Source organism: Pangasianodon hypophthalmus, chromosome 2, assembly GCF_027358585.1.
Source record: "Pangasianodon hypophthalmus isolate fPanHyp1 chromosome 2, fPanHyp1.pri, whole genome shotgun sequence".
Lineage (NCBI taxonomy): Eukaryota > Metazoa > Chordata > Actinopteri > Siluriformes > Pangasiidae > Pangasianodon > Pangasianodon hypophthalmus.
This window is the reverse complement of record NC_069711.1, coordinates 20,629,228-20,652,669: the sequence shown is the minus strand read 5'-3', so window position 1 is coordinate 20,652,669 and position 23,442 is coordinate 20,629,228. Positions and strand designations below refer to the sequence as shown.

The 23,442-nt window shown below is 37.0% G+C and overlaps 1 protein-coding gene across 8 annotated transcripts in view; it reads left to right on the top strand.

The window, feature by feature from the left end:
- Positions 1-23,442, top strand: part of lrrc7 (leucine rich repeat containing 7) — a 130,418-nt gene that overhangs the window by 73,237 nt on the left and 33,739 nt on the right. For all 8 annotated transcript variants that reach the window (XM_034311566.2, XM_053228187.1, XM_026921363.3 and 5 more), the window contains 7 exons: positions 10,822-11,024; positions 13,995-14,112; positions 14,234-14,312; positions 15,081-15,170; positions 15,629-15,685; positions 19,840-19,903; positions 23,041-23,115. In XM_034311566.2, the coding sequence (XP_034167457.1) occupies positions 10,836-11,024; positions 13,995-14,112; positions 14,234-14,312; positions 15,081-15,170; positions 15,629-15,685; positions 19,840-19,903; positions 23,041-23,115 (672 nt within the window). In that variant the 5' untranslated portion in view covers positions 10,822-10,835. The remainder of the gene's footprint in view (positions 1-10,821; positions 11,025-13,994; positions 14,113-14,233; positions 14,313-15,080; positions 15,171-15,628; positions 15,686-19,839; positions 19,904-23,040; positions 23,116-23,442) is intronic.

The following is a 23,442-nucleotide window of genomic DNA, read 5'->3' as shown; positions in this document are numbered from 1 at the left end:
TTAGAAAGCAGCTGAATTTTTATTTATTTTTTAATAAAAACATTAAATATTGCCTATCTATAAAATTTGTAATGCATTTAATAGTGTATTCACCAAAATAAAAGTTTTAAAATTATGGAATCATATCTGTAACATTTCTGTAATTCTGTGCTGTGAAGTGTTTCTGGTCCATCAGAGAGGTTCTCCTCTGACCCCACTGACCTGTGATAGATTGACACAGACTACTTCCCACTTACAGTCCTAGATACTGATGTATAGCCAATAGGGCTGGGCAATACAACAATACTGTCATGCGATGGAGTCAGAGATGGATGCAGTTGCAGGTTAGCTTTTTATTTACAAAGACACTTGCAATCTATTCCAAAATGTCAGGTGATCAGCAAGCAGAGTGATCCAAGATCCAAAAACTTAACAAGGCAAGATCAAAAACCAAAACAGTGACACGCAATAAGCAAGGCTTTATAAGTCAGGTAAACATACACTGAGCATTACTTTGTAAAGGGTTCTTAGTGAGGGTCCATATTTACAGGGTGTATGTGTGTGTGTGTGTGTGTGTGTGTGTGTGATTGGGAACAGGTATGCATGGTTAGAACTCAGGTGACTGTGAACGTGTTTGTGAACGTGTTGCACTGGGGATTGTAGTCTGTGGTGGCCATGATTGTAGGCCACAGTGTGTTCTGGGAAGTGGAGTTTCTGGTGGATTCCTGCACTGACATGACAGATATAATATTGATATTATGATAAATTGTCAGAATACAATTTTATGAGATATCACAACACGTTTTTTTATTCATTTTAAATACATTTTTAAAATTATATTGTTATATTAAAATTTCTAAATATTATAAAAATTATGTCAATGTATTTTAATATATTAAATATATATTTAAATTATATACTGATAATGAGAAATATTTTATGAATTTAAAAAAAGCTTTGATTGGAAGCAGTTGATTTTATGTTTTGTTGATGTTTTATGTTTTAAAGTGTAAAATGTTAATTCTCTACATATTTTCCCCCTTCCTTTTTAGTATAATTTATATTAGTAAACATTAAATAAGTATTATCAAACTTATTAATCAGAGTTTTTTTAAATGCAGTACTTTTACTTTGCTGCTAGTTTGTTAGCAGACTTGTATATTGTGATGCATGTCATATACTGTAAAATGTCTTCAAGCTTTTTTTTTTTTTTTGTCATATCACTCACCTCTGATAGCTATATCCTGCCTGGTCTTATCAGTACAGGGAACTTTTGTCTCACTTTTGCTTACTGCTTTGAGCAAGACATCAAACATCAAATAACACCAAATACAATGAGACAGTTGCTAAAGACAGTTTTTTTTTTACTGGCCATAACTACAGCTGGAAAGGTATGCGTATTGCATGTATTATTGGTCAGCACACAGTGTCTGCTTGGGGACTGGGGTTTAAACATGTCACACTGCGGCCAAACTCAGCAATGCTGCTGAAGTTATTGATGTCACAGTAAATCAACCGACCTGCTCTTACAGGTGAGAATGTGCCCAGGCCAGCCCTGTGTACAGTGAAGTGCTATGTAGAAGTGATTGTCAGCTGTGACCAGATGTTCGTGTGCTTTACTGTCTAAAGGCAGGTTAGCCCGCTGGGTAAAGTGATTGCACAAGCATAATTGAACACAGGTCAAGAGGCACCTTCTTCTATTAAATGCCATTCGACATGCACTATGGCTACCTCCTGGGTGGCACTAAGAGAATTTTCACTTGCTGACATTTGTTACACCAATTTTATTTCTTTACAACAGATTCCCATTTCAAATATTTTTTTATTTTTTGAGCAAAAATAGAGAGAGCAGAGAAGTAGATTCACAGAAACCGATGAGAGAAAGAACTTGATAAAGTTTCTCCTTTCCTGCTATTATCTGATATCAGTTAGGCCTATACTATAACATTGGTTTCAAGCTAGTACCTTTGAATGGTTAAAAAAACATACTAGGTCGCAAACAACCAACTCCTTCATACTGAAAACACCCCTGCCATATCCAGTCCTCTCCGTGGGTTTACTTCAGACCTGCAGGAAACACTGTATTTTGCTGTATACATACATAGTATATATGAATCTTATTCTTGTACTAAAGATGAAAGACATGCTTCAGGCATAAAAATGTGTGATATATACCAAGCACAGTCCAACATATTACACAATTTTTAATTTTACTATATTGTATTTTTTAAAATTTTATTTACCACAATTATTATTGATACTTGTGTGTTCATCTAGTTATTTTCAGTATTAAAAAAACTATATTTCTTAATAAAAATAGTAAAGCAACAACCAGAAGTGAAATACAGTAACAGGAATGAAAGAAAAAATTTATATGATACTGTGCATGCTTCCTTGAAGCAGTGGTTGCCTAGGTAACCATTTCAGTGATTACTACATGTCGGTGGATCCATATGCATTTTTAATAAGCATGGACCATCTAATGCTGCATATTTCCTCTGAGAAGACATTAAACCATGCCGCCAAATAAAAAAAAGAATCTGATTTGAAATTTTAATTGAAGCTTTATTACAGTTTATAGCATTTTATGACAAGTCGTTTTTTCATAGATTATTGTGCCTTGCCTCTAGACATTTCCTCAAGGAGTCTGAAATATCCTCCCTGTTAACTGGAGTGAAGGAGCAGAGACGTACCTCTGCAGTTTTTTTTTTTTTTTTTTTTTTTACCAAAATGTGAGCCGTTTTGTCGGAGCAGAGTTGGAAGTTGTGAACATGTCCTCTCGCCTCTGCAGAAGCAGCTCTTGCGTCATGCAGTTTCCATAGCAGCCCTAGCCATACTGAGCTCACACACACACACACACACACCACCACTCTCTCACTCCACTGCTCTGCGGTCTATGGGGAACCAGGCATGACTGTGGAAGACGGTGCAGCAATTTGCTTCGTAGTGCACTTGATAGATACACTTGATTTCACTATTTGAATAAATGTTGCATAAGTGTTCGATGCTCAGAGCTGAAAGTACTGTGCTTGTCACCAATGAACATTTTTAAAAGGAGAAACTGCAGTTGAGAAACCTGTTTTAGTTGTGTTAAGGCATCTTGAACTCTTTTGTAGTCTGAGGCCTTGTTGTGTATTGCGGCAAAAACAGGAAGCACATAACCCCCAGTCGGACATCTTGTATGATAACTTTCTATGAGGCTGGATATGAGACAAATATCATGTTGTGTAAACTGGCAGGTTAATTATACAATTGCAGTGGCTACTAACTAAAAAAGCACACAAGGATGAAGTACTTGTGAATACATAGAGTGTACTGTATTTAGAGAATATTTCATAATGAAGATACAATGTAATTTGTCCACATTTTTCCAAATTTCTCTCTTTACCCTATAGTAACCACACATTTCTCACCAAACCTCTTAAAATATGAGTGTGTGAATGAATAAAATGAGCTCATCTCCCAAGCCGTGACATGCCTGCACTTAAAGCAAACTGTAAAACAATTGAAACATCTCAATTTAGTTTAGATTTAGTAATCAGCCAATGTCTCTTGATGAATTATGATTATAATAATTCAATGAATCAAATTAGCAAGTGCTGGTTATTCACTCTTCACTCTTTATATAGAAATGAAAGACAGGCTTTTCAAAGACATTAAAAGCTTCATTAAAGGGAAAAAAGCAGAATGCTCCACTTCTGTCAACTATTCCTCCAATCTCTTTATGTTGAAATGTGTGGCATTTTATTCACTCTATTAGGAACGGTTGTCAACAGATTTCGCCATGTTATTTGAAGATAACTGGAGTTATGATTTTGCCTGAGGTTTAGCATTAGAAAGCAGATGGGTTATTGGATTGCAGATGTGCAGAAGAAGGGTTAAGAAGGAATCTTTCTGGGATCAGCCATAATGTGCATGAAGTCTTGTAAAAGACCTTGCAAGCCCCCACTGTGATAAGAATGTTAGGAAATAAGAATGAAAATATTAGATTGAATTCAATGGAATAAAACTGTTATAGTATGAGAGCTTATAGTGTAGAGCTTATAGTAGAGACTATAGAGCTTATAGTATGCTTATTATTTCTGTTTGTAGGAGCTTAGAGATTGTTAAAGCTGTTGTGTGTTGCAATGATAAATTGAACAGAATTAATTTTTCTCATATTTTCAGGCCAGTCTCCATGTACTGGTTGTTTGCAGGCAAGTGGAATGTGTTTTCACTACAGTGTGAAACACTAGGCTTTAATCCTTTATCCTTCACTGTAAACAGTGTTTTGGAGCCCTTCTAGGTCTACCCTAAAACCATGGCAGCGTTGTCTGTGCACAGGGGAGAGATTGATGGTATTCCCTTGGGAGCACATAAACTACTCAAAACTATTCTTGAAGGTGTGAAATGTTTTCACAATTTTCACGCAAAACAATGATCTCACAGAGGGATCTGGATTCACTTGTAAGTAGTTTTTCAACTTGCCATATGAACCAATGAATGATGCATATATAAAGTTGCTTTCGCTTAAAATAGTGTTTTTACTAGGCATCACTATGGCTTAGATAAGTAGTAATGCATTATCGGTCAGAATGCAGTGTCTGCTTTGGGGACAGGCATTCATCATGTCATGCTGTGGCTGAACCTAGCATTAGTGCCATAGATATTGATGCTACAGTATATCAATAAATCTGTCTGCTCATACAGGTTAGAATGTAAAGTGAGGGATCTCAAGCACTATGTGGAAGTGATGGGCAGCTTTCGCTGACCACCTGTTTGCGTTCTTTGGGTAGTATCATAAAGGGGCTTTGCTATCTAAAGATAGGTTAGCCCACTGGGTAAAGGATATGATTGCACAAGCATACCTGAATAAGGATCAAGAATTGCTTTCTTCCATTAAACACCATTTTCGGTGGTGAGTTCAAGTGATCCTCACAAGAATACAGTATTAATATTCCTATCCTTAGTTCTTATCCTCAGTAGAGTATAGTAACAGCACACTGAGTAATGTTCACCCTCAGTAGAGAAAAGTAATTTTTATTCTCAATAAATAACAGTATTGGTATATGAATGATTTCCATCTTCAAAGGAATAATATCAACATCTTGAGTGAATCTCTTCTTCAATACAAAGCATTATTAACACTTTGATTGTTCCTCAATCTCAATAAACTATAGCATTTGCACTTTTTTTGTACTTGAAATCACTCTTGTGGTCCAGAACAAAAGGAAGTAGAATGACTGGTTATGTATGTGACATGGTTCTATGGCTAGATGGAGAACTATCAAGCCACCAAAGTCACTCTGGTTCACGAGAAAACTCCACAAGTTCCAAAGTCAGTCGTAGGCTACATACACCTGCTCAAATAGTTTCTGTCTGCATGACCTCATTCCTAGAAAAGATTGAAGTTTTTATTGCATCTAAGGGTTAAAGTTATATAATGTAATATCTACTGAATGTAGGAACTTTATTACTTATTCATTTGCACTATCAAAGCTATTGAAGATACAGTGTAGCATTAAAATGTACATAATCCTGGATAATCAGTGTTACTGTATACTTCATTATACTGGAAATCATGGATGTTTACTGAATAAACAAAATTTGAATTTTGAACAAACTGTGGTAAGCCTAACCAGCTGTTTCTTGAACTTGGGGTCAGGTTCTTTAAATATTTGTTCTGGTAAATATTCTGAAAAGAAGCAACATCCATCAGACTCCATCAGAAGAGTGCCTGAAAGGACATATAGTGATAAAGATTCTGGAAAACACACTTGAGAAAACTTGAATGGAAACACAGAAAACTGAATTTTTCCCAATTTAAAGGCTTGTTTCATTTAGGTTTTCTTGTAGGTGGGTAGAAAAACCTCTACATATAGGTTACTATAGGTTACATGCATTTGCTTAAACTTCACTCTTATTTAATGGCTCCTTGAATGACCTGAACGAACCTGAAGCCCTGTACTTGTGTGGAAACAACAGGGTGTGTGTAACTCACACTAGCTGGCTCCAGTATTGTTCCATATTGACACCTGCAGAGTGTCAAATCAGTGAACCTGGAAACAGGTGAGAAACACATTGCCGAGCGTGAAATTATGTGCCCTCTTATCTTACTTTAATTTTGATAACTTTATCTTTTCAGCTGTGCTCTTTTCCTGTATGATTCAATGCTATTCTGTGTCTAGACTTTTTGTGCTTTTTATATCATCTTGATGGATTTGGACTAGACAATGTTTTCCTGTTTAGTCTGGCTGAGTGATTGTTAAGATGATGAAAATGGAGGAAAATGGAGGCCACTGTTAAATATGGGTTTCATTTGGATGAATTTCTGAGTGAAGCTGGCATGAAAAATAAAATGCTGGCTTTGAGAGTCATCGTTTAATCAGCAGTGGTACAGCCAGAAGCTTATAACATTAGCTAGCTAGCAGTTTGCTAAATTATGTCAGGTCAGCTCCGTCTGTGAACTCAGTTCCTCAGAATAAACTGCGGCTGCTTCAGACTACGCTACCCAGAACCCACCACCATTGACACATTCACAGTCACTGGACTACTGAACACACTCACCTGTTCCCAATCACACACACCTTAAAAGAGAGACTTTCATTCACAAGAATTTGTGAAGTAAACGCTCAGTTTGTGTATCTGCCTCTGACATTTACCAAGCCTTGTTTTCCTGTGTTTGTTATCCCAGTTTTGACTTTCTAGTTTCTTGGTTCTTTGAGTTTTGTCTTTGGCCTGTTTATGCTGATAGTGCCTCACCTGACCCCCGTCTGTTTATTGACATTGATATTACCTTTCGATTTGGATTTGTCTGCTTGACTGTTTCGAAAATATATGCTGTACTGTGTTTGAATCCATCTCACCTCTGGTTATTGTGACAGATTGTTAGCTAAAAATGGGGAGCAATGAATAAAATGAAAAGTTATAATTTTTTTGCTACTTCTCAGCAGCACTGATGCTCAAAATATCGATGCTTCTTACAATACTCTTTCTATATTCAGAGCAGTTCTAGCTAAACATGGTTAAGTATGCAGAAATTAGCAGTTAGCACTGATTTAGTAATTAGCCTGCTCTGTGTTTTTGAGTTTAATTTTAGTTTTAAAAGTGAAGGAATGCACTTTACAGTTTTTGTAACTGTTAATTTATGTGTATATATATATATATATATAAGCCCCAAAGGTCTCCATACAGAGGGGACTATGTATGCCAGCACCACATCACTCGTGCCTTTGTCACTGGATGTTTGTGGACATACACTTCTTGGTTGGTCCACAACACTTCCAGTCTTCTTGAATTTGTTAATAAGTTTGGTGACAGCTTCCCAATCCAGCCATGAGAATGATTTCATACATTCTTCTTTTGTCAAAGGCATTCTTAAAGGCTATGTGGAAAAAATATTTAATATAAAATAAGTATGAAAAAGTATGAAAAAAAGTGTTCATTTCCCCTATGTATAGAGACTTCTGTGTGGGTATCTATCTACATACTATATAAACATCAATTCTGATTGGTCATAAGGTGTTGATTAATTTTCTATTACAGCTGTAGATCAAATCATATGTTTATAAGCTCCATCTGCAAGACAAATCACAGGCATTATATAGTGAAGTAGTAGTAGTAGTAGTGAAGTGACTTGTGGCCAAGTATGGTGACCCATACTCAGAATTTGTGCACTTTGCATTTAACCCATCCAAGTGCGCACACGCACACGCACACGCACACCCGGAGCAGTGGGCAGCCTTTTTTGCTGCGGCGCCCGGGAAGCATTTGGGGGTTTGGTGCCTTGCTCAAGGGTCTCACCTCAGTCGTGGTATTGAGGGTGGGAGAGAGCACTGGTTATTCACTCCCCCCACCTACAATCCCTGCCGGACCTGAGACTCGAACCCACGACCTTCAGGTTCACCTTTGGGTTGCAAGTCCGACTTGCTATCCATTAGGCCACGACTGCCCCCAGAACGTCCTTGCACTAATATGGTATCACTTCTATAGTAACAACTTACATAGGGACTTCTTTGGCAGATGCTCACGTAATGTAAACAGATTAAAAAACTTTATTTAACAAAGAAAAATTGTTGGCATGGTGAAGCTTTCTTCACATGTGCTGTAGTGTGAGCACATTCAGTCAGTAAGTTAGTCACAACAGTCAGTAAGCTGCATGGCTTTGTCTTTAGTTCATGTCATTCAATTAAATTTAAAAATCATAATTGTTGGCAAACTGCTATGGTGGTGAATATAAGATGAATAGCTGGATGGATGGATGGCTAAATGGATGGATGGATAGACATTATTGATGCCTGAGGGGGAAATTTGGTGTATAAGTGTAATAAAACACTTCAGACTGTGCCATAGGGCTGCATATCCCTGAATATAGAGCCTTTTTGCTCTGTAGATGGAAAACAATTTGGTAAATATAGTAAATATAGGTGAGTGTGTTGTATAAACCTCATAAAATACTTATAAAGTAAAAATGTCTTTTTCCTACAGTTTTAACCTTACATAGGTTTATCCCACCAGAGCCATAATTGTGCTTTTGAGTAGGTCATGTCTTAATTATTGCAGTCCTATATTTGCATGTAAAAAAAAACAAAAGCATAAGGAATTAGCTTTCCAATCTATCACTTATTCCCTAATGCCCACTCACACACCATGTCTCAGAGAGCCTCACATTTCCATCCCTGGAGATTTTGCACATCCCTCAATAGTCCTGCTCTTGTTCTCTCTTGTTCTTCATCAGGACAGCAAAGTTGTTGATTAAAATAAGAAATGTTTGTTGTATTGATGTACCATTGCATTTCGTTCGAATCCCAGGAGGATCACACGGTGTTCAGCGAGTCAGATAAACTTTCCTGATTTTTTTTTTTTTGGACTCTTTTTTTAATTACCATTTCTTACTTTAATATACAGAACACAAATTTATGTCATGATGCTTGTCCTTTTGCTCAAATTAAGAAAGATTAAAAATGCCATCCCAAGAAAGTTTGTGTAATATACAATTTTTCTTCCCATGTGTGCAGTACCAGTGCAGCTTTCTGCAGCATGACTGTAGGATTTTTGCCCACTAAAGACAGCTTTTTTTATAGCTGGCTATTTTCTACTACAACGCAGCTGACAAGTAATTAAGCAATGCTGGCGGTTCGATTTGCAGTTTTATGGTTGTGACTTCAGGCTCTAAGTCTAGTGTTAATTGCATTTAAGTTTGTCATGGATAGTTATGAAAGCTGGCAGTTTGTCTTGGTTAGCTTTTATTGAACTCATTTTTTAAGAAGTGAGGCACTGAAGAATAGCAAAGCAAATGTGAATGGAAATATTGTAGATCACCTAATAAAGCTTGTCATAAGAAACATAGTGCCATTAAGATACTTTAGTTATTACAGTGATTACAGTAAAGGGGGAAAAAGACTTAAACTGCAATACAGTTAGTTCCTGAAGAATTATTTCATTATGTGTGATATTTATAAAACATCCCACTGTTTCTGTAAGTGGTGCAGTAGACCTTTTTTCAGATTTGTACTTTATAGCAAAGCAATATTTCACATCAGTTGCATGTACATGTCTTACAAAGTAAATATCTCTCGTGTAAACCACCATATTACTTGACAAATCATGAAAGATCACTGATGGGAACTTTCTGATGGAATGTACATGCACTCTGTTAATTACATATATTTATGAATCATGGACAGTTATGAAATCTGGCGTTGATTCATCACAGCTGGATTTGATGGAACCCCATTTCTCAGGATGTGAGGCATGATGAGATTATAGGGTGCTGATTAATCACTGCTGATTACAGTCACTGCATGATACTTAGAGGACAAATGTATAGAAAATATTCAACAAATTTTTTTTTTGTCTTGTGTAATGCTTGATAAACATGCTTGATATTTCAGTGTGTTCTGTGATCATGCTTATCTGTATTACTTGAATAGATCCCTGGTGAAGAGAGATGGCATTAACTATAATTACATATTGCTGCTGTATATATATATATATATATATATATATATATTTTTTTTTTTCCTTTTTTTGGGGGGGGGAAACCTGCTGCCCAGTGATATTGGATGGGAGGGCTAAAATGAAATATCTATCAATATATCAACAGTGAAACGAGCAATGCACTATACCATGGGGTCTCGTCAATGGCAAAAAATAACTTGGGGCAAACTATCACACACACACACACACTTACACACACACAAAGACAAACAGGCAGCTTCATTCATGATTTCCAATTTTAAGTGTTTCAAGTCCATAAGGGCTTCATGCTGTGTTTCCTCTAAATACGAAACATATTAAACAGGAAAGTTGTGATCATTTTGTTCAAACCAAAAAATGCTAAACTTTGAATGTATAATGTTTGCTTTGAATATCTATTTTTAGTTTCTCCTCCAAAGGCAATTTAGGGGGGAAAAAAGGGCTAATAGATGAAATAATCACGTTATTCACGTTCATTACACGTGAATGTATTTCACGTGTTGCTGATGACATGTTACAGATGTATAAAGGAATTGGAATGAAAAAATATCAGCCCAAATGAAGATCAAGTCTAGATGTTGTTTCACACTGTGTAATCAACTGACATGACTGGGCTAGAAAGAAATCAGCACCAGCCTTGCTGCTGTGAATACAATTCACAGTATTTTTATGTTATGGCATTTAGTGGTGCGGTTGCACTTGGTTCCACAAAACTCCAAAATAATCCACTTTAAGACAGTTGTTAACAGCTAAGCTGATGTGGATGCTGAAAATGAAACCTTATATTGAGGCCTTTTTTTGTTAGCCCATTTATTCCAGTTGCCCCTGGTGATGCCCTTGTTTTTGTGTATATAAGCTAAGACATGCCCTCTCTCTGACCTACAGTGCAGTGTCTGGAGATGACTACCAAGAGGAAGATCATCGGGCGCCTGGTGCCATGCCGATGCTTCCGCGGGGAGGAGGAGGTCATCTCCGTGCTGGATTACTCACACTGCAGCCTGCAGCAGGTGCCCAAGGAGATCTTCAGCTTCGAGCGCACTCTGGAGGAGCTCTACCTAGATGCTAACCAAATTGAAGAGCTTCCCAAGGTACTTGACAAAGCTCATGCTCTTTTCTTTCATTTGCATTCATGTCAATGGTGAATAAATACTGCATAGCCAAACATATGTGGTCACTTGACTATCACGACCATATGTGCATTATAAACATCAAATTCCGGATTTAGAGTCCCTTTTTGCTATTATAATAACCTCCACACTTCTGGGAAGGCTTTCCACTAAACTTTGGAGTGTGGCTGTGGGGAATTGTGCTCATTCAGCCCCGAGAGCATTAGTGAGGTCAGGCGCTGATGTCGGGTGAGGAGGCCTGGGGTGCAGTCAGTGTTCCAATTCATCCCAAAGGTGTTCAGTGGGGTTGAGGTCAGGGCTCTGTGCAGGACATTCGAGTTCTTCCACTCCAACCTTGAAAAACCATGTCTTCATGGAGCTCGCATTGTGCACAGGGGTATTGTCATGCTGGAACATGTATGGGCCTCTTAGTTCCAGTGAAGGGAATTTGTAATGCTACAGCATACAAAGACATTTTATACATGTCTGTGCTTTCAAATTCTAGCTACAGTTTGGGGAAGAACCACATATGGGTGTGATGGTCAGATGTCCACAAACTTTTGGCCATGTAGTGTATTTCCAAAACCATTTGTTTTTTTGATAAAAGAACTCTTGGGCACAGCAAGAACACTTTAATAGCACTTGCGCTCATATGTAATTATTCAACGCGGACCTGTATTTTCTGGGCTATAGACCCTTGTTCATCTTTTGCAATTATGCTAATGCTGTCCTGTCATTATATGCAATTTTGATGATTTAATATTTTTACAAGCACTTATATCAGTGTAGTTTTGAATCTATTCAGCACTACTTCTCTGTCCTGAGGGTATTTGTCTACATTCAGCTTTTTCCATGATGACTACACAAGCATAGACAATTATATCATTATCAGACTCATCTGGCTCTATCTGCTATTTATTTAGAAACTGCAGTTTTTTTTTTTTGTTTGTTTTTTAACTTGCTATAGCGTAATACAGTCTGGTTTTACAGTGTCCTGTTAAAAAAATCTTTAAGGGCTTTAGGGGTATAGGTTAAAAGGATTTGAAATTGTGTTACGACAGCTTTTTCAATATATTTGTGTTACATTCTCTAACACAGTGTGTGCATTTTAGTTGTTGATATACTGTATGTAAGCAGTTTTGAGGAAGTCTTTCATTCATTCATTCATGGCTCAGGGTTGTTGTGATAATATTTCTTTTTGAGGCAATGCTTCAGGCCCTAAATCTGATACAGTAAGCACTGATCAAGTTAGCAGTGAGGTAAATTGCGTGCAGAAAAAACAAACATTATTTTCTGAAAGGCAAAAATGGTTGAGTTGAACATCCATTTTGAAGACTTGCTTGAGGTGTTGATAATCCTCTGCACATTAGCTGGAAATTGGGGAAGGTTTTAGAGGGAAAACCTGTGGGCATGGCATTTATTTTTTTGTGCTCATTCTCATCGCTATTCATAATCAGGTTTTTGAAAGGCTGTTTCCAGATGTGTATTCATGTCTGGCCTTGTGAGACGAACAGAGAGGGGGAATTGCTCGTTCAGAACCGTGGACAGCTTTTGACTTTTATACCTTTTGTTTTCCACAATGTATAGAAATATTAAAGTTATTCTCAACATGTGTGTACAAAGCATGTTACCTATACACCTGTTTAATCAGTTCTTCAGCTTTCATCCTAGTTTTTTTTTTTTATTAAATTCTTAAAATAAATTTCAATCAAAATGCTGGAAGATTCTGAATGAACAGACAGTTATGCAAGCTGGGAAAGCTCTGGGTTTCTAAGGGTTTTGTGCCCATATGACTCATCAGTGAAAAGCCTCAAAAAAGCCTTTCGAGTGGAATTAAGTGCTCCTTTTGTATGAGTGGTGATCTTACAGGATTGGTGCCTTTGGACTGCAAGTTCTTCTTCTGCTCGTTATAAACACCTTCTTCAGTTTAAAACTATAATAATGGTGTGTTTAAGTAATACTTTCTTTCTAACTAATGTTTCCTGAATGCACAAACGTGAGTGATGTCAACATTATATCAATGATGATAAAATGAATTATACTATAGCGTTGTTGAATTCTGGAATCTGAATCGTCAGGAGGTGTTGATTAATTTTCTATAATGGCAGCACTGATGGTAGTTTTGGCTGTAAATCAAATCAAATTTATAATACTGTGCTTGTTCTAATATGTTATTCGTTTCTATAGTAACAGCTCATTCACAGGGACTTGTATGGAGGAAACTCCTCATAATCCAATTCCATCTAAATGGAATTAAAAATGTGTTGTTATTTTCAAAGATAAACCTAGACTCATTGACTAGATGAAGCTTTCAAGAGATTAGATTTATCTAATATTTATGGAAGGAAAATATATCAGTATCAGTGCTTTGTAACTACGTTTTCTGCTACAGGAGAGTGTTCAGGACAGAGAACTTTGTGCATTTCTGTTTTTTCAGTAACATGATAAGCTGTGTGCTTTTGTTTTTTGTGTTTTTTTGTCTTATTAACTTCACCAGAAAGAAAAAAGAGAGGCTATTGAGGTTATAGCTGCTATAACTCAAGTGATAACAGGAACTATCTTGTCTTGTAGACATTCTATGTAGATATTCTGTGACATTAAATTTAACTATAATTAGTTAAACAGAATGACATGTTGTTCATTATGGAATTAAAAATTGGTATGTGGTATAAGAGGAATAAACCACTTTGGACCATGCTGTTATAGGAAGAACATAGGGGTGGTCCTGGTCGGGGTTCATCATACCATCCCATTGTGGATTATATTCCTGTAACAGCACATCTCATTGTGTTTTATTCCTTATAAGATACAGTAACAGATTACAACATCTGAATTGTGACTTTTAGCTATTTATACAGTTACTATAAGTTAAAAGTTTAGCATACCTGATATCCTCCCTTATTCTGTTTTTATCTATCTATCTATCTATCTATCTATCTATCTATCTATTAGCAACTCTTTAACTGTCAAGCCCTGCGAAAATTGAGTATTCCTGATAACGACCTTTCAAACCTGCCAACCACCATCGCTAGCCTTGTAAACCTGAAGGAATTAGATATAAGTAAAAACGGTATGTTCTTCATTTCTGCATATCCTGATCTGATGATTTATGATATAAAATTTAATATGCTTATGTGATTGTGTGCGAAACAGTGTGTGTTGATTTATGAATATATCCCTCATTCCTTCAGGCATTCAAGAATTTCCTGACAATATCAAGTGCTGTAAATGTTTATCAGTTGTAGAGGCCAGTGTAAATCCCATAACCAAGTAAGTACAAGAACCACAGCCTACATAACAAGCTTACTAAACAACAGACAGTTTGGGAATTTTAATGTCCATTTTCTTATTGAAAGGATCTTGAAATTGTGTAGTTGTTGGATGATGCAATTTTTTTAAAGTGTACACAGGAATTTGTGTCAGTTTTGGTGTGATTAGCAGCAGTTCGAGGACATGGAAATCATTCACACTTTATACTGCTGCACAGACGTACCAGTTTATACCAGTATTCCAGACGGTTTAAAAACATTAATAGATCAGTATTTAAATATGTCCTGTGAATAGTTTATACACTGGAGACACATGATGAATTGAGTTTGATGCCTTAAATTTAGGGATAAAGGTTTTTTTCTGTATTCAAAAAGACCTTTGAATTATGAAGTAGCTTTGTTCCTTAATAACACACAGTGAAGACATCTCTCATAACCGCCTTAACCTTAGTTCAAGGAGAGACCACAGATTATTTCAGGTTGCGTTTCATTTCTCTGAGCTGAAATATTCATCACCACTAAAAATAGTTTAAACCATAACTGACCGAGAATTAATTTGCTGCTGGAGTTTTAAAAAATCAGACACGTTCATGTTCCACAACACTCACCCTCATCTCGCTAATAATCTTTAAACAAGTCGTGTTCTCTCTAGCAGGGGTGGTTATAGAGGAAATGTAATGGGATTAGAGCCACTTTGCTTCTCTGTGAGTTGGAGGTACTTAAAGCTCGTTGAGTGATGTGCTGATGGCCTTCCTCTCTTTTCCCGTAGACTCCCAGATGGCTTCACTCAGCTCCTCAATCTGACACAGCTCTTCTTAAATGATGCCTTCCTCGAGTACCTACCCGCCAATTTTGGAAGGTAAGAGCTCTATCAGCAGCTTCTGTCATTCTGTACCAAGCACCAAACCTATAAAGCTGCTTTTTCACAGAGCTACTCTCGATTTAAATAACTTCTTTTTTATTTATTCAGGTGAAGCCCTTACCTACAAGAGTGTCATGTTACAACAAATAGAAAGAAATTGAGACATAACAAATAAAAGCAAAGAGGCAAAACAATATATAAAATAAAATATTGTTTGCTTACTGTTCAAGTGTCATTCAGTTTTCGGAAGCTCCCTTTCTATTCATTATTCACTTTTTCATGCATTGTGTACAGAAGCAAAGACAGGTCCATGTGAGGAAGTTTAGTAATGCTGTTTTCTTTTTTTTTAAATCACAATTATACAGCATTAGCATATATCTGCAGTTCCTACTGATTATGGCTTTAAAAGAAATTCACGTTCCGTAACAAACTAACTGCAACTCTTTACTTTTCAGATTGTCCAAATTACGCATCCTGGAACTTCGAGAGAATCACTTGAAAACGATGCCAAAGTGAGTGACGTGGGTGTTTTTTCACATTAGAGATGGTAGCATTGGTGCAGATACACAAACTTTTACAGTGACATTCTTAGACCACTTTCATGCCAAGTTAGCTGAGTCTGAATCAGAGCAAAACTGATACTTTTGGTTCATTTCCTGTTTGGTTTGATGAGGCTGGGTTGTCTGAAAGAAGGAATTACTTCTTGTTAAACCTAAAAGAAAAGACAACATGAACATTATTTTTACAAACTCTTAGACAAGATCAAGACCAAAGTTAGTCAGACCGATGCCCAAGACCGAGACAAGTGCAGGTACAAATGCCAATATGTCCGAGACAAATCAAAGTCATTACAGGAAACGTCTTGAGATGGGAATCCTACAGCCCTAGCATATAATTAATTAACCAAAATGCAAAAAACCACTGGTTAAGGGGTGTGTAGGGCTAAAAGTCTTTCATTCACTGGACAGAAATACAGGAACAGAAAAACCTAAACAAACCTTTTCGAAATGCACATAGAAATCATCAAAATAAACTGAACACAGAGAACACAAGGAGAGAGTTCTGGACCTGGCGTTCACAAAGAGAGTTCTGGAGTTCTAAACTAAATAAATACTTATATACACCCTTTATATATATATATATATATACATATATATATATATATATATATATATATATATATATATATATATATATACACACACACACACACACACATATATATATATATATATATATATATATATATATATATATATATATATATATATATATATAAACTAAGGATGTAAATCGTTTCATGCCAATCCAATCTAAAATCGATTCTTTAGCTAGCAATTCGATATCATTCAGGGACCTGCGATCAATATTAAACAATGTGTCTATTTCACACAATCAGTAACATTCTATTTATTCACAGATGCAAAATATATTTATAAACATTTATTGAGCTTTTTTCACTATGAAATTCTACATATTTCAGTGCAAATAAGGACCCGTGATGAACTTAATCTTTGACTTTTGAAATATAAAGCTTTGACATTTTCACACTCAACAAAACAGCTGAAAAAAATCTTTCCTACACCATGGTAGGATTTTTGTGTAGAATTTCACATCCATGCTTAGTGCTTCAGTAGCAACATACTTTTTAACAATATCTCAGCCTTGTTCATTGGAACTTAGTATTATAATGGCAGCTAATGGTTACATACGCTTGGGTTGTGCACGATGTTCAGCCATCTGTTGTGAGTGCGGCTCGTCCTGCATCCTTCACCTCACATTGAACATCATCTTTAACTTGACCGTACAGCTCCGGTATGCAAGTACTGTCTTGATGGTATAGTGTATTTTGGCTTGACTACATATATTGGCTCATGAAACCCTTCATTTTGTACGACACTGTAGGCCCTAAGATCTTCACATATAAAATAAGAATTGGCGGATGTTATATTAATTGCTCTCTTGGAGTTATTGCCTACTTTTGGTGTGAAAATGTTGGTCAAGGTGGGCGAGGAGGTCTCTTTCACGCTAGCATTATAAATGGTATAGATACCATGTTTCCTTTTCAGGTGTCCTGTCAAGTTGGTTGTATTCCCAGAGTATCTTATCTCATGCTGGCATTCCTTACAAGTTACATAGCTTCTGACTGTCTCTGGGGAATCCAAAATATTTCCACACCCATGAATTGTTTCTAACTAAAGAGAAAATGTTTTTTCATGATCGCTCATGGTGTTATATTATCGCATTATCTGATGCTTGTAAACTTGAAAATGACGCAAGACAAAAACATCACGTCCGGGACATGGCTGGAATTAGAGTGTCCTAAAGATGCATTTTAAAAATGATACATGTATAGATGTTTATGCATTGCATTGATACATTGGATCATTGATTATTTGATACTGATACATCAAACTATATCGATGGACATCACATTCTAACTGCAAACAAATCATGCTAGTGTTCACCAGTCCCCAATCTGAAGCCACCTTGCTCAAATGGTCTCGAATAGTTTTCTTATCTGCCATTCAAACAGACTAAATGCTGCATAAGAGAAAGCAGTCTTAGGAGTGATTTCATGTTATACAGCTGGGAAATGGCATTTCAGGTACTGTAATCAGCCTCAGTACAGTCTTTTCCACAGTTCAGCTTTTTAAGTCAGTAGAATGAATCAGTCACTGATACATTATATACGTACATTATATTCACTGATACATTAGCAGTGTATATGGAAAATACCTGGCATACAAAGAATCAGTTCAAATGATTGCATAAATGTTTATTGATGTCCTGTTTGAGGGCAGACGGAGTAGGCACGTTTTGAGTCACACTCCTGCAACTTTCAGTTGTTCGACCTTTTAATGCCCCGTAATTCTCCTTAATTCCCCGTAATGGACGAAATTATTTCTGTAGGCTACTTATTACAAAAATAGGACAGCCAAATAAATGTAACTGACTGCTGTCACTTACTTATTTGCCAGATTTTTTTTTTTTTTTTATGGGAAACTTTATCTTCAGACCTTAATATATCTGCAAAGGAAAATTGAGACATATTTTGCCCCTTGAAGACCATTACAATGCAGTATGTTCAAGAGGAAACATGTTTTTTATAACCTTGCAATGGCCTACAGATATAATTTCCAAGTATTCATGATTTGATCATCTTCAGGAAAAAATGAATGTAAAGGTGTTGCATATTGTGAAAGGCAGCAGAGCTTGTAATGTATTCCATAATACATCACCGCAGGGGCCCTACAGAACAACACATACTGCACACTGTGGTCTTTGCATAATGATTGGCTCCGTTTCCCTGCTTAGCAACACTTTATATTCTGTCATTACAGCTGCGTGTTTTCATCAAACCCAAACCGCGTTTTGCCTTTATGTTCTCTGATTCCATAATGCCCAGGGTAGAATGAGAAATGATTGTACACGTATATCCAAATATGAAATCAATGAAAAACCATTTTGTGAATAATTACAGTTTTTAGAGTTTTAGAATACACATAGCAGTTGAAAAGCTGTGGTTATAGACTGGGGCATTAACTGCAGTGATCAGTTTGTATTAGCTTTTGTAAGTGTTCAGTTATTGACACTTCAGCTATACAATTGCATTACACTGTTTGACCCTTTGAATGCATTATCAGTAGTGATACCAAGTTGCAAATATTGTACTAATATTTTTCCCCAAAGCTTGTATCAAAAAGTGGAAAAGGTATGTCAAAATTTGAAGTTTGTATTTGTAATTAGAAGAGTAATTATGCTGTTGTGAGTTACATTTCATTGAAAAATATAGTTGTGGATCCAGTCAGTATTGTCAGTGATCACACGATGCACGTAACACAATTGTGTTTGTAAATAGACAAGGAGTTGTGTCATTATGATCGAAATATGGCAGAAATATATTACTGCACATATAGGTGCAAATTAAGTATGTTTTGTTGTTTGGAGTCTATAAATGACTGCTTATACCAATGCCATGTTGAATACGCAAATCTGATTGGTCAGAAGGTGTTAAATAATTTTCAGTAACAGCAGCTCTGACTTGCTGCAAGGCAAGTCACAGGTTTGTATTAATGCACTTGTTCTGTACACACAATACATTATCTTATATTTCTGTATAAACAATGTACACAGGGACTTGTAAGGTAGTCTCTCCACATAAAATGGTTAACAAATATATAAATTGTTGATATGGTGAAGGTTTCTGGGGGGGAGATGTGTATTAAATTTTGAATGGAATATTTATTGGAGTCACTATTGTCAGCACTTAAATAATAGTAATAGAGGTAAAGCTGTAAGTTATCTGACGCATGAGGGCTTTGTGGTAATAAAATAAAAAGCTCAATTTTTTCGACTTATTAACTTCAAGAGAGAGAAAAATGAGAAGCTGGAGAATGGCTGTTTCCTATAACAGCACACCCTGTCATGTTTTATTCCTTAATTAATTAATGATTTTACCCCTATAAATCATTTTTACTTTTGGATGCTGCAAAAAGTTAATGTATAGCTCAAGGCAAAAATAAGTCTAGAACCGTATAAAGACTTGAAAGCATTAAGCCTCTATTCTTTACTATCTCGATAGGCTGAGATGCAGGTCATTCTGTTACTATTGTAGTTAATATGATATGCTGATGTAACTCCTCTCTTTGTAAATGTGCTGCAGGTCAATTCACAGGCTGTCACAGCTGGAGCGATTAGACTTGGGAAGCAATGAATTCACTGAGCTGGTAAGAAAAAAGGCCTAACTGTGAAGACAGACATCACTTGGGCAGCTGTCATCCCACCCGGCAGTCTTTGACCCCAGAGGGCTTGATGGGGATTGAAGCTTTCTCATCCTCCTCCTCATCCTGAGCCTCTCATTAATTCCTTAGTGCTGTGCTGCATTGGTTGCATCATGCACTGATGTATTATTTATGAATCAGTTCAAACATGCAGCACTTGGTATGACAGGGAGCTCAACGCTGAGTGACTTTCAATTTGGCTCGCCCAGTTGGGAGTAAACAATAGCAATAAATCTGTCCAGTGTTTCTTCCGAGTTATACTCCAACCCATAAACACCATAATTCACTTACCCTTATGTTAATTTAGTCAGGGTTCCGATTAATGCCAGGTCCAGAGCTGGCAAATTACTGTTATGCTAAGGGAGACTGCTAAATTGTAAATTAAGCACTTAAAGGTAATTTCTTTAGATATGTTCTCTTTTTGTATGCATTTTGAACCCTGAAATGCCTCCTGTAATTAATTTTCTTCCAATTATTTTAATTAAAGGAGAAACATTAAGAGCCACAAAATGGAGGATTACTGATTAAAACACATGCACAATATTCAGGATTAGACTAGACTGGAGTTTCCATGCGTACTTCATTTGAAAAGTCATTAAAAGTTGCTTATTGTAAGCAAAAACAATCCTGAAAATGTGCAGCTTGTGAGTTACTGGTGCAAAAAAAGATATTCTGTAATGATTAACGAATCAGTAGAAGTAGACGTTTATTCAGTTTTGAAGATTAGTAATCCTGCTTGGGATTTACAGAGCTGTAATATGAGGCAGAAAGAAAGAATAACAACATTCTATGTGTGATTATGTTTGTTTCCCATACTACATTTTTTACTCTAGGGGATAAGTCCTCTGTACAATACTCTGAAAGTAAGTACTGAGCAAATGAGCAAATAAACCAGGCATGACTCAGACTTTTCATTCTAGCAGCGCCCAACAGTAAAGAAAATCATTTTAATGGCTTCCAGATTTTTTTCCCTATCAGTATCATGTGCAGGGTTGTACTATCCAGGGCACTTTGTCCTTGGGTGAAAAAAAAACGCATACTCACTTCAGTGCTTCCAAAGGGAACAGATGGTTTGGCATTGCAATAAGCGTGCTTTACTGTTTAGAGCCCTGGAGTAATGAGAGAACCCCATTGACACTTAATGGTTCCGCTGTCTGGACTTCCAATCTGCCTGTCCCACTTCAGGAAAGGCAGTTTTGACCTTTACTCTTGGCACTTTCATCATTGCCTCAGCCATGGTGCCGCTTTTAGGAGCTGAGTCCTGAAAGTGTCCTGTCTTTGATATATGGAGAGGCGGAGCTTTAGTAGTATTACGCAAAATTAGATTACTTCACCTTCTGTAGTGAGCCAGGCGTGGCTAATTAGGCTTAGAGGAGTAAGCAAGCTTTAAAAAATGTGTTCTCTGGATAGAGAACTAAAACTAGGAATACTGTGCAACTAGGCTTATGTGGACTTTCTGTGCATGTTCTTCCCTAGGTGTGAATGAATGTATGTATGCAGGCACTACAGTGGACTAGCATTCTGTTCAGGATGTGTCCCCACCTTGTGGGATTTTGTCCCAAATTTTTTGCCGTAACTCATAACTCATAGGCACTTAAGATAATATTTGGCAGACAAATCTTTTATGAATGCTTCATTTGATAAAACATTAGACAGGTGTTTATCTCCTAGAATTAGTATTTTATACTAGTCAGTTCTTCAGTAGTAACATCAGTTACTACTTTTAGCTGTTTTGGCTAAATCTGTGCCTTGCTTTCCCTCTATTAATCCTCACACATTCTGAGAAGAAAGTAATGATGAGGAGACACTGATAGGCTCTAGCTGTGTGTTACAGTGCAAGAGCCTACTGGGATCAGAGCAGATGCTGCCTGGTCTGTGGGACTGCACAGCAGAAAGTTTCTTAATTGCAATGGCCCATGCTGAGGAGGTATAGAGGGCGCAGATCCTGGAGCTCAGAACAAGAAAAGAACAGGAAATAGCCATGGCCAAGCCAAAATGACGCAGACATCCATTATACACAGAGGGGGCGTTCAACTCAGCAAAGGCCCCATACAACTAGTAACCATCAATGCTAAATGAGTAGTGGCTTCCTCTTTCAGCAGCTTATAACTGAATGAATATGATTCTGTATTCAAGGCAAATGAAGACGTGTTTTCAATTCTCTCAGATGGAGTTTGTTTGCTGTAAGATGGTGCTCTCAAAACATCTGGTTTGGGACCACTAGACACAGACAGACTGATTACTTCTGTTTCACAATTCCCAGCCTCAATAGATAGAAGCAAAAGAGCCACATCAGATAAAACATCTCAACACTGAAAGATATAATGAGCAATGAATGGAGCAAAAGGAATCTGATGAAGTCATTTGCTCTGCTGGCTTGTTGTACTCCACTGAGCATCTGTGTTGTCGTTATTGGAGTCTGTTCCTTACATCAATCTGTTCAATGGACAACATCATGGTAACACACACAAAACAATTGCTTTTAAATGAAAATGACACTGTCTGAAACAACATTTTCATTTTCAAAGGGGTTTACACTAGACACAGAATGTACTGTATTAGTTACCTATATCTAGATCTATATCTAGATCAAGATCTAGATCTTGATCTATCTGTAGGGGACTGTCATGGGAATAGAAATCGCAGACTACCGAACATACATTATAATATAATTATTAAACATTAAAATGAATATTTGAAATTATTTATTTGCCGTTCACATGATTTGAGCTTCCCCCCAATGCCAGCCCCTGTAAGTCTTTTTCCATATGACATGGAGTTCCCTCGCAGAGTAAAGGCTGCACACACTCCTGCTGCCATGTGGCAGAGTGGCTCAGTAAGCTTGGAGAGAGAGCACACACCACATGGTTTTATGAGGGAGTGAATGCCCATTATTGTCCCTTCTTTCCCCTGGCATCACAGCCAAGTGCTGCTTCCCTGTCCCCCAGCAACAGATGGCAACTGGCAGTGCTCAGAATATAAATTCTAATAATTAATTAGAAAGCTGTGTCATTTGTTGTCATGCATTTTTCTGTCATGATATAATCTATACTGTTTATGAACTCTGTTTTTTGGCGTTTCAGCCAGAAGTTCTGGAGCAGATTCATAACCTAAAAGAGCTGTGGCTGGACAACAATTCATTACAGACAATACCAGGGGTAAGCACAAAACAGCCATTCGCATCACAGTCACACAACTCTCAGTCACAACACAGTCACAGCACAGTCACACAAAGCACAGCAAAGTCACACACAGCACAGTCCCAGCACAATCACAAACAGTACAGCACCGTGACACACAGAAAAAGTCACACATACCACAGTCCCAGCACAGTCACAAACAGCACAGCACAGTCACACACAACACGGTCACAAACAGCACAACACAGTCACACAATGCACAATCACACACAGCAGAGCAGTCACACACAGCATAGTCACAAACAGCACAGTCACACACAGCACAGCAGTCACACACAGCATAGT